This window comes from Trichosurus vulpecula, chromosome 6, assembly GCF_011100635.1.
Source record: "Trichosurus vulpecula isolate mTriVul1 chromosome 6, mTriVul1.pri, whole genome shotgun sequence".
Classification (NCBI taxonomy): domain Eukaryota; kingdom Metazoa; phylum Chordata; class Mammalia; order Diprotodontia; family Phalangeridae; genus Trichosurus; species Trichosurus vulpecula.
The window spans coordinates 263,018,166-263,030,686 of record NC_050578.1 but is presented as its reverse complement, the minus strand read 5'-3'; the positions used below and the strand labels follow the sequence as shown (position 1 = coordinate 263,030,686).

Below are 12,521 nucleotides of genomic sequence, written 5' to 3'. Positions count from 1 at the left end.
ATGATCTCTTAACCGATGGTAAAAAAAAAAAAAAAAAAAAGGAATTCTTCCTGAATCAGTCTGGTGGCACAGCAGGTAGAGCACCAGGGCTAGATTCAGGAAGACCTGTATTCAAATGTGCCCTCAGACACTTACTAACTGTGTGACCTTGGGCAAGTCACTTTGTCTCCATTTACCTCAGTTTCCTCTGCTGAAAGATGGAGACAATAATAGCACTTATCTCCCAGGGTTTTGATAAGGATCAAATAGATAATAATTGTAAAGTGTTTTGCACATTCCTGGCAAAGCAAGCTCTCTCCTTTTACTTCAAAGCCTGTCAGAACTACAAAATGCCTCATTCTCTCCTGAACATATCTCTTCTTGGTGCACTTAGTGACAAAAATGAAAAAACGTTAAAGTAGATGTGATCACTAATCATGGAATTTTAGTCAAGATGAAATAGGGAAAGACTTTAGGAAGGAAGGGCTTTCAATTATAAGATCAGAGTCTGAGAGCTGGAATGACAATAAAGGGAACATACACTAAAGACATCTCATACAGCTAGCTTATCTTTCAAATGAGGAAACAAACTCAGAGTGGATAAGTGACTTGCTTTGGTCTAATAGATAGTAAGTGACACAGACCTGGTTCAGATCCACTTGCCTTTACTCTAAATTTGATGTGCTTTGACTGCAGCTGAAATTGTACTATCAAAGGCATGAAGTAAAATTGTTAATAATCGAGAAACAAATATTGAACACTGACTTCAATCAAGATAGATGAAAGTATAGGCCTGGTTCTTGTATTCAGTGACTTCAATGACTCTGGAAGAGAGAGAGTGAGGCAGATGACTTTGTGCAACTCTACCTCAATTAAGTCCAATTCACACACAAATCAAGATATCAGGCAATGATGCCACTGGCCCTCTTCAAAAATGAAGGATGAATAACAGGTGATATATATGTGTATGTATATCTAGATAGATAAATAGATACAAATATGTAGAAAATGGGTATATGTGTAAGCATATGTATATGTATATATGTGTGTATGGATATATGTAGATATGTGTACATATATATATATATATATATATATATATATATATATATATATATATATCTACCTGTATATGTTTATATGTGTGTAGACTGATAACCTTTCAAGTCTCCAAAAATTTTCTAAGATTATAATATTTTTAAAATTTCCAACTTACATTGGAACAGAGAAAGCCTTCATGTAGAACTTCTAAATATCAACGATATAATGGTACTTTTTTCCCTATCTTTGAATTAAATAGTAGCCACTTAATAAATGTTGGTGAAATCATTTAATTAAGAAAACTAGAACATAAATGAGAGAATGTTGTAGCTAGAAGGGAACTCAGAGATCAGTTAGATCTCTAAGATCTCTTTCTTTTAAATGAAAGTAAACTGAGTTACATGAATTGAAGAAATGATGACCATTCTGAATTTATTGTTCCAACAGATGAAAGTAAAACATGGTAAAAAGAAATGTCAGTGTTTTGGTTGAATTCATTATTTTGGGATTTGCTGACTTTTCTGACCATCATGGATTTCTATTTGGTGTTTTCTTGGTCATACAGAAATATTTTACAGGAAATGGCTCCATCACTGTAATTATCAAAATAAATCAATCTCTCAAAATCCCCATGTATTTTTTTTCCTCATTCACCTTTCCTTCCTAGACATCTGTTGCACATCAGTGACTCTCCCCAGAAAGCTGAGAAACCTTCTAACCCAGAAAAGAAAGTTATTTTCTGGCTTTTGCTGTACAACTTTGCTTCTTTCTTATTCTGGGAAACATTGAATGTTTGCTTCTAGCCATGATGTTTTATGACTGTAATATAGCCATTTGAAATCCTTGGAACTATCCTCTTATCATGAATCACAAGGCTTGTATCAAGTTGGTAGTTGGCTCCTGGATCACTGTTATGCCACTTGAGATAGCAGAAACATACCATTTTTTTCCTGTATTTCTATCATTCTAACAATGGCAATCATGTTTTTGTCACATCCTTCCATTACTAAAACTGGCCTGTGGGGACATTTTTTTGTAAATAAATTGTATTCCTATGCTGGCACTATATTATTTGCTATGATAGTTTTTTCTAATGATAATTGTGACCAATCCAGAAGCTTCCACCGGCCATGGGGAGACGAAAAACTTTCTCCACTTGTTCTTCGCACCTTGTGGTGGTTGGCTTATTTTTTGGGTCCTGTATTTCATATTTGCTGCTAATCTCTCCCCCAAAAAATCATGGTGTAGGCAAAATTCTGTCCCTTGTTTATTGTGCTGTAACCCCAATATTTAACCATCTGATATAATTTCTGAAGGATAAGGACATCATTGTGGCATTAGCCACTCTCTATTATTCTTAGGATCAAACAAATTCCTCACTTAAGACATTTGTGATATGATTGCAGAATACAAAAAGATAATGTGACTGTGTTTTTTGGATTTTTTTCAATATTTTTACATGCTACAAGGAAAAATTCAGCAGATAGGCAAAGTAGAAAGATTGTCACTTTGAACAAAGCTTGCTCAAAGAAAAAGAAATTTTATTACTGGAAAATATAATATTTTCTTTAATAATCTATCATAAAAGTATGATATCCAAAAACAAACCAACAATTGAGAAATCCCTAAATAGACAAGAAGCAAAGGTGTGTGAAGTGTTTTTAAGAATAGAAAAAAGGAAATAAGTAAAAAGGAAATGAAATATATAGAATCTCTTTATGCTTACCAAAACATTAAAGATTTCATAGGATGTGGAAATTTAAAGCTGGAGGCATTGCAGGAAGGAAAATGCATTGATTTAGCTGTGAAATTTTTCATCCCTTCTGTGAAACATTTTGAATTAATGCAACAAAGTTTCGATTGTTGATATACCTTGAGAAAGTTATCTCAGTAACGGATTATGCACTGAAAATTTAAAAGTCAGGATGAACATTTGCACAAAAAAGCATGGGTATTATCATTAAAATGTGTTTATTCTTATGTTTGGCTCTACATGCTTATCAATTACTTTCAGTCTGTGTTATCCTTCTTGCTTGTTTAGATTCCTGGGACTTCTACTTCAAATCCTCTTTGTATGTTATGGTCATTGGCACTCTGGATAATATCCCACTTAGCCAAAACCTTTATCTGTTATGTAACTTTTCTATAATGGTCACATGATACAGGAAATGTAAGCACCGTTAACTTCGATTTGCTGAATCATCCAGTCTCTTAGACTTACAATAAAATTTTCGAGTACTCCCCAAGGTGCTATTCAGTAGAGATGCATCTGGGAAAGAAGTCCCTTGATTTTATTCCTGGAGTTCTAATAACATCATCAGTGAGTCCCAGGACTCTAAATGACTACATAATGTAATGATCTTTGACTCTTGAACTCATTCTTGGAAACAGATGAACTATTTTCTCATTAAAAATGAAAAGTGGCCTGGAGGACAGCTGTTCTTTCAGATCAGAACAGATCAGGAATCATTTGTACCTAAAGAGTTCTAGTGGATTTGAAAAGAGTCAGCATTGTAGACAGAAGCTGACATTATTACCAGGGTCAGGTTATTGTGCAGAGGTTACTTTTATAAGTGCATATACATATTCATTTTGATTTGTTGTTTCAACAATCTTCACAAAGAAATGTGACTAATTTATTTCCTCCCACCTGAGAAAGGTAAGCATGAAATATTTTACTGTTACAATCTGAAATTCTCTGACATAGAGAATGTTTGTTGGAGATCCAATTGATCTCTCAGATTTTCAGCATTTCTCAAAACTATGATTCTCTCAAGAGTTGAAAATTCATAAAAGAGAAGACAAGCAATCACGCACCATGACTTCAATCTCCTTTATATGAAAAAAAAAATACCTTTCTTAAGTCGCTCTTGTAGATTGCAAAGTTGAATCCTTGTCATACATATATTAACATATTTACAAAACTCTCTGAAAAGTGGAAAGTCCTTTACGCTTGTCTGGGATTATTATATTGATATGCCTATTGATTAAAGTTCACAGTTAATAATTGGGACTTTATTTTAACCATTCTTATCTTACTGAGTCCATAGGAAAATGTTTAAATGCAAAATTAATGAAGGAAATGAAATCACTGTTTGCTATGGAAACTTAGAAACACACTTTCTTTACATTTATAGCTTTCTGGTAGAGAAGATCACATTGCTAATTATTTTCCATTTTGGTTTTAATGTTTTTTTTCTAATATAATTAAATTCTAAGAGATTGGCTGTTTAAGTCTCACATATAAATTTGTGTCCTAAGAGCCTATTCCTATGGAATTAGACTGCTCTACATTAACCCTCAAAAACTTCAAAGCAATAAGACCAAAGAGTTCTTATTGATTCAATTCCACAGCCCAGTTCCTTTTGATTATGAATCTCTTGCCAACATGCAATATCTCCATCTGTCTGTCTATCTGTCTGTCTGTCTGTCTGTCTGTCTGTCTATCTATCTATCTATCTATCTATCTATCTATCCATCCATCTATCTATCCAAGTAGATAAGGCAATAGTCAGACAGACAGATCAATTGATAGATAGATAGATAGATAGATAGATAGATAGATAGATAGATAGATAGATAGATAGATAGATGCTATATCCGATCTACAGGGGACCATAGAACATAGAATATTAAAACTAGATGGGAATTTAGAGATTATTAGCTCCAATGACTTAATTTTTTTGAAAGTAGAAACAGACACAGATTTCAGAGGTTGGAAAAGCTGAGACTTAAAAACAAATATATTTTGGATAAAAATGAGTATAAAAGTTTACTCTTAATACTTTTTAAAAATATATTGACATGCTCTTAACTTGATCTGAGAAAATTAGGACAGGGGACTCCCTCCCCCCAATTTCATGAATGAGGAAACTGTGGCACAGAGAAGTTATGAAATAAAGTCTACATTTCATAGATTGTTACAGTGATAGTATTAGAACTCAGGTCTACTGTTTCCTGGGTCAGCAGTTCAGTGTTCCATCCACAGTACAGGGAACTTTGTATACATAGAGGTGGTTGGGGATAGATGATGGTGAGCATAAGAAAAACACTTCTGTAAAATCAGTCATTAGTGCAAAATCATGCTTAAAAGAATCTACGTTTTGACCTTGCTTGACTTTTGCTTTGAGCAGCTAGCTTTCAGGGAAGTACTCAAGGAAAGGCATCCTGCAGGAATCTGCATGTGCTTTCATCATATCTCCTTAGCACTAATTCCATGTCTTCATGATGGGTACATGGAGTGCCTGATAATAGCTACCAGGCATGCTCACTTACCTGTTGCCTTATCTGAACTGTGAACCAATCACAATACTTAGGGAGGAGGGGAGTCAACAATGTTGCTCTCCCTTTGCAAATACCTGTTGGGATGGTCTTTCTGTTATTACAAAAATGCCAATGAAACTTTCTGCATTTTGAATCCTGTGCTGATCATCAGTAATCATCCGAACAATGTGTTTTTACATTGGCATTTTAAAAATAACTTCTTTGAATAACTTTCCCTGAGTTTTGCCTCTTAAATGAGGGTGAAGTCCTGAACATAGAATTTTCCTTTTAATGGACTAAAAGAAAGAAGGGGGAAAAGATGGTATGGAAATATTAGGTTGAAGACAAGAAAACAATTCTTTATGAAAACAAAAAATTTATATATGATTTTTTGCCTCATTTTCTTTCCTTTGTTGCTTTGTCATGCATTCAGGTACTTAGGAGTCCCTCCTGCCACTCGAACTTCTTGGGTCATTTCACTGACAGCATATATAAATGATTTCCTTCACAGAAAAATATTCCAGCTATTACCCTCACCATCCAAATTACTGCTTATCAGAACCTACCCACTTAGTGTCCCATTCTCCCAGTTAGATTTGGCAGCCCAATTTGGGCTTTCCCAAATGACAAACACTCTCACTTAAATACTCTATGGGGCAAAAAGAAGGAAAATTAATCCAAATGTAATTGCTAATAGTGCACCTTCAGTTATGATGAAATTAAGTGATATTTTTGAATAAGCAAACAGAGGTTTTTTTTTTTCTTTAGGGTCACAAAGATAGTTTTGAACACAGATTTTCCTGAGTCCGCAGTTAGCACTCTGTCACTTGGCTGTCTCTATAGAATACTAATGCTAAATGTGAATTTTTATGACAATAGGCACATGACCTCAAATTGTTTTACATATATATACATATTACATGTATGTATACACATATATGTGTGTATACACACATATACATATATGTATATGTGAGTGTATGTATATATGTATGTATGTATATGTATACACAGAGACACATACATATGTGATTGTATGTATTTGCTATGGGAAAGATAGGTGACACTTCTTCTACTGGGTTCCAGAAAAATGAACTGGACTACATCAGAAGGGTAGAAATGACATATTCAAGATGACAAAATAAATACACAAAGTGGAGGGGACATGAACCACCTTTGTCCTAATATTTTGTTTGAGCAAATGAAACAGGCAGCCACAGGAGTTGGTGGGTTCTCCTTCATATAAGGGTTTTTAATGAGCTCTATTTGCTAAAAGGAACATTTGTTATAGGACAGGTTGAGATGGGGTGAATCAATACACATTCATATGTTCAGACCATTCTCTATTTCACTCTTCAGCTTCTTTCATTCTCCTTGATTTTTTCTTAATCTAAGTGTATAGGACTTGAAAAAAGTGTAAACTTTGAATCTACCCCTATTATAAAAACATAACAATAATAATTTCTAATTCATACTCTGTCACTATCTTCTGTTCCTCTATTTCATTTATTTTTTGTTTTTCATAATCCATCTCTAATTTTCTCCAACAGGAATCATGGTGACCCCTGACAAAAATCAGAGTAGTGTGGTCCTGTTCATCCTCTTAGGATTCTCTGATTATCCAGAGCTCCAGGTGCCCCTCTTTCTATTGTTCTTCATTGTCTATGCAGTTGCTGTGGTGGGGAATGTGGGCATGATTGTGGTCATCAACATCAATCCCAAACTCCACACCCCAATGTACTTTTTCCTGAAGCACTTGTCCTTTGTGGATTTCTGTTACTCCACTATAGCAACACCAAAACTACTAGAAAACTTAGTTGTAGAAGACAAAAGCATCTCTATCAAAGGCTGCATCACACAGTTTTCCATTGGAATCATCTGTGTGATAACAGAGATGGGCATGTTGGCAGTGATGGCCTATGACCGCTTTGTCGCTATATGTTACCCCTTGCTATATACAATTTCCATGTCCCCGAGATGCTGTGCCCTGCTTGTGACTGTGGCATATTCTTGGGGCATAATTTCTTCTATTGTACTCACCTACTCACTTCTTGTATTGTCATTTTGTGAGACCAAAATCATTAATAACTTTGTATGTGAATATTCTGTCTTCCTATCTGCTTCCTGTTCTGATAAATACTTCAGTGAGATAATGCTTTTTATCTTTGCAAATTTCAGTGCATTTTGCACCCTCATCATTATCCTTACATCCTATCTTTTTATTTTTGTCACTATCCTCAAAATGCATTCAGCCACTGGGAGATATAAAGCTTTCTCCACTTGTGCCTCCCACTTGACAGCTGTTACCATCTTCTATGGGACCATTATCTTCCTTTATTTTATTCCCAATTCTAAAAACCCAGGGCTTGTAGTCAAAGTAGGATCTGTTTTTTATATTGTAGTGATTCCTGTTCTAAATCCCTTCATATATAGTCTAAGGAACAATGACGTGAAGGAAACTTTCAAGAAAATAAGAGATCTCAAAATCATTTCTCAATAATATCATTTACATGGATTCTATGACTTCTGTCTAAACTGTTCTGATGGAAATTATGGTGATTTTTAATTAATTCTGTGAGCCCTATTCAGTTACTCCCTTCTCTTGTGGTCACACTTTCAGTGTCTACAAACATCTGAAAGGTATTCAGATAAGTCTTATGCAAATGATACAAGAATATTTTTAATGAGAAAAATCAGTGCCAGAGAATCATTACAGTATATTCCATGATGTAACATCAATCTCAGAACCTTTCATTGTAAGAGTTTAATAAATACTTGTGGATGGACAATAACTTAACTCCCCTCTCCACCCCTGACCTCCCCTTCCCTCTGCTCCCCTCCCTTCCCATGCACTCCCCTTCCACCCTCCCCTCCACTCCCCTCATCTCCCTTCTTCTCCCCTCCTCTCCTCTCCTCTCCTCTCCTCCCCTCCCCTCTCATCTCCTCTCCTCTCCTCTCCTCTCCTCTCCTCTCCTCTCCTCTCCTCTCCTCTCCTCTTCTCTCCTCTCCTCTCTTCTCCTTTCCTCTCTCCTATTCTCTCCTCCCCAGAATAAGTCCCTCTTATTTCCCTTTCTTCCTCATTCATTCTTTATTAATTTTTCACAAACCTTGATTTGTAGTTTAAATAAATACTAATTTCACATACAAATTATTATTATTATTATTTTATCTAGATCTCTAACTTCTTCCCTATAAATGACTTTCACTGAGAAATCAATTCTTCTATAACCCATTTGAGTTGCACTCTCTGGAGCAGAGTTTGAATGCTTGACAGTTTAGTTCTAGTAAGGACCTCACTGTCTAGTGCCTTATCCTGCCAGGTTATATTCACAATCTTCCTAAGACAATTCAAATGGAAGTGATTCAGTTTCCTGGCATGGCACTCGTAGACTGTTGTAATACTAATTAAGTTGGCACTTTTTTGCTGTTTTAGAATGATAAATTAATTAAGTGTCTTTGATTGAGCCTTACCAGGTGCAAAACCCCAGGCCCAAACCTCTATCTACTAGGTACTAAGCCTATGTGGAAATGAAGCCCCCAGGGCCCTAAGGGGAGTTGCTAAGATTAGAGCCCATAGTATGCACCTGAGTTCTGTTAGCTCTGATGACATCTGATGATGTCCAGAGACTGTATATAAAGAGAGAACAGAACTATTTGCTTGGGTGTCTGAGCCACAGGAAGAGTGGGATGTGACTTTGGGCCAGTCATTGTTATGAGCTTCCTTCCTCACCCAGATGTTGATGGTTTCTTGGTAACTATGAATGGTGTTTCGTCTGTTTATAATGTATATTTACAATTTGTTTGTATTTGCTCTGAAGTTCATTGTGCTGACTTTTTCTCTTGAACTAAATGAATGACATTTGTATGTTGGTTTGAAAGAGGATTGTTAACCCACTAACACGACTTTCCTTAGTAAAGCAGATCAAAGATGCTGTGCTGGCAGCATTCTTGTTGTTGGGCTTGTGTTGGTTTTTCACCGCAGCTCTAAATGTTTCACAGACAATACAACAATGAGGACAGCACCATGGCTCTGTATACTTTCAGTTTGGTAGTCAGTATAACACATCTTCTCTCCCATACTTTCTTTTGGAGCCTCCCAAGCACTGAGCTAGTTCTGGCAATGCATGCATCAAACTCATTATCAATGTGTGCATTCCTGGAAAGTATACTACCAAGGTAAGTGAACTTATCCACAGCATTTAAAACTTCTTTATTTCCGGTAACAGATGGTTCTGTGTATGGATGATGTGGGGGTGGGTCATGGAGCACACTTGAGTTTCTTTGGTTTTATTCATTAGGCCAAAATTAGCACAAGCAGCAGAGAATTGATCCATACTTTGTTGCATCTCAGCTTCAGAGTTTGCAATGAGTGGACAATCATTTCAAAACAAAAAAAAAATCATGCACTAACATTCCCTCTACTTTGGTCTTGGCTTGTAGTCTTTTCATGTTGAAGAACTGACCATCAGTTCAGTAGCTGACCTTGATGCCATGTTCTCTGACCTGTAACTCAAAGTATTAGGGAGTTTCCTAAGCCACCAAGAAGTTCAGTGGTTAATTCATGGACACAATGTGTATGTGTTAGAGACAAGATATAATTTCTGACTTCAAGGCCAAACTTTTATCTGGTAAGAAACATTTCCCATCATCAAGGGAATGTTCAGTTCCTTTAAATGACCTTTAATTGTCATCCTTTCTTTAAACCTACTTCCATAGCATTACCTATGCCTTTCTCAGTTTACTATTCTATTTTTCAAGATTTACTTTTAAAGTTTTTTTTTTAACTTTAGTCATGATGATCTATGACAGAAGTCAAGAGCTGCAATCATATTCATTCTCTTGGGATTCTCTGAATACCTAGAATTTCAGATTCTTTTCTTTCTGGTTTTCATGGACATCTATATGATCACTGTGATGGGATTTCTTGGAATGGTCACAATCATTATTGTGAACCCCAAATTACACACTACAATATATTATTTTTCCCCTAAACACTTGTCCTTTCTGGATTTCTGTTACTCTTCCACTGTTAAACCAAACCTGTTGGAAAACTTAGTTTTAGAAGAAGGGACAACGTCCGTCCCTACTTGCATCACACAATGTTTCTTTACTGCTCACTGTACATTGACTGACACATTCATGTCAGCAGTGAAGACATAGAACCACTTTGTGGCCATTTGCAATCCCTTTTAATATATGGTTATCATGTCCCAGAAACCCTATGCTGAACACAGCCTGAGGAACAATGACGTGAAGGAAACACTCAGGATGTTAATGGACAAAATAATTTCTCATTAAATTATTACTATCATCCTGATTCTCCTCCTCCTCCTGCTTCTCCTCTTGCTCTTCTCCTCCTCCTCATCACCATCACCCTCACCCCACTCCCACTATCAACAAAAACTGCAACAGCAACAACTAAAGAAGAACAACAATATCTAATATTTAATGAGAAATGAATTTCCATATGCCTACAAAACCTAATGAACAAATAAAGATATTCTTATGTTGCCCCAGGTTCAACATTTCAGACCCTGGGTATACTACCTTGCTCTCAGGTTTGTTGATGGGAGTGAAAAGGAAGGTCAGTGAATCCCCTATGTGGCATTCTTCATTTCCCCTTTATTTGTGCTTCTTCACTGATAAATTCCACTTTATCACTTTTTTTTCTGAACTAAAGCATCACATGTATCTCCCTTTGACATTAGGATTATCTGCATCTATTTCAGTGTTTCAGCTCCTGTAGGACAGGCTGATAGTCCATGTCTGAAAAAAGAACTTGCTGCAATTTGTAGTCTGTCCTTTTAGATTAAACAATTGTTGCTGTAGTTTGGTGTTTTCAGTTGTGTCTGACTCTTTGTAGCCCTATTTGAAGTTTCCTTGGAAGATGCTGGAGTGCTTTTACATTTCCTCCTCCAGACAATCTTATGGATGAGGCAAACATAGTTAAATGACCTACCCAGGTATAGCTCTCATGCAATACCCACAGTGAATGCTATGAAAATCCTGGGATAGTTCTGAATTGAAAAATAGAACAGACTCTCTCCATGGAAGGCAGAACTAAAACATTTAATCAAATGCCAGAAAGCCAAATCCATTATAGCAACAAAGAAATATATAAACATTATCAATGCAGGGGGCACCCCAAGGCTTCCCTCTGTTGTGGCCTTCCCACAAATGAACACCTCAAGCAAAATCAGTCCCTGGCTCTTACTCACACCAGGTGCTACTCTGTGTGTCTCTATCTCCCAGCTCTGACTGGTCTGTCTCACTGTCTCTCAGTTCTGCTCCACCCTTCCTGCTCCACCCCTTCCTGCTCCACCCTTTCAGCAACCTCCTCACACAACAGGCTCATGTGACTCAGGCTTCCATGTGACTCAAGCAGGTCACAAGCACCTATCAATTGATGAGAAGATCTTCAAACTGTATTATCATTACACCAGGGTCTCACAGCTAGGGATTATCTGAGGCCAGATTTAAACTTAAGTTTTCCTGACTTGAAGTCTCAACTCTATCCACTGAGATATCTACCTCCTCAATAAACAATTATAAACAATAGTAATATTAACAGAATATCAATGATATAGAACAACACGTGCATAACAATTCAGATCATATTTTTTTGCTCCAGACAATGAAAGAACACACAAGAAGGAGACAAGGGGGAAAGCAATTTAATTAAGAAAATGTATATTAACTACCTGAACTATTCAAGGCTTTGTCTTAGGCAATCAATCATATAAAAGCAAAATAACAGCAATGGCATGAGCAGAAGAGCATGGGAAACACGCCCACACACACACGTACACTCAACTGAACAGATTAAGATGGTCTTTTTTTTCATTCCTTTTCAGTGTTGAAGGTATATAGAATTCCTGCAACTTTGTGTAATATTTGTAGAATAAAAGACTTTCTCTTGTTTTTGCACTTCAACTTGAACCTTGGATTCAGGGCTTTGGATACATGGACATATCCCTCACCACAGGGATAACCTTTTTCTATCATGCGTCCTACATTTTGGAACATTTCCTATAAAAAATTGGGTAAGTTTCACATATTTAGTAAATGCTTTCTTGTGGAGGTCCTCCTTGGTGAGAAACCCAAGAAAGTAGGCTACTAACATTCTAATTGACTTATCTGAAAATTTCAGTAAATTTAATGGCTGTTTTATTTAATTCAGAAATTTACTGTTTATTTTGGCATAATTATAGAAAGTTTGATCAGTTACACATTTTCAT

General features: G+C 36.2%; 1 protein-coding gene across 1 annotated transcript; it reads left to right on the top strand.

Annotated features, from left to right (window-relative positions):
* Window positions 1–6,838: 6,838 nt before the first annotated feature.
* Window positions 6,839–7,783, top strand: LOC118854106 (olfactory receptor 5D13-like). Its single transcript, XM_036764437.1, has one exon. It carries the CDS (start codon window positions 6,839–6,841, stop codon window positions 7,781–7,783), a length of 945 nt encoding a protein of 314 aa, XP_036620332.1.
* Window positions 7,784–12,521: the final 4,738 nt, after the last annotated feature.

Excerpts from the sequence above, each read along its gene's own strand:
- LOC118854106 (XM_036764437.1), top strand. The coding sequence starts at position 6,839 with ATGGTGACCCCTGACAAAAATCAGAGTAGTGTGGTCCTGTTCATCCTC.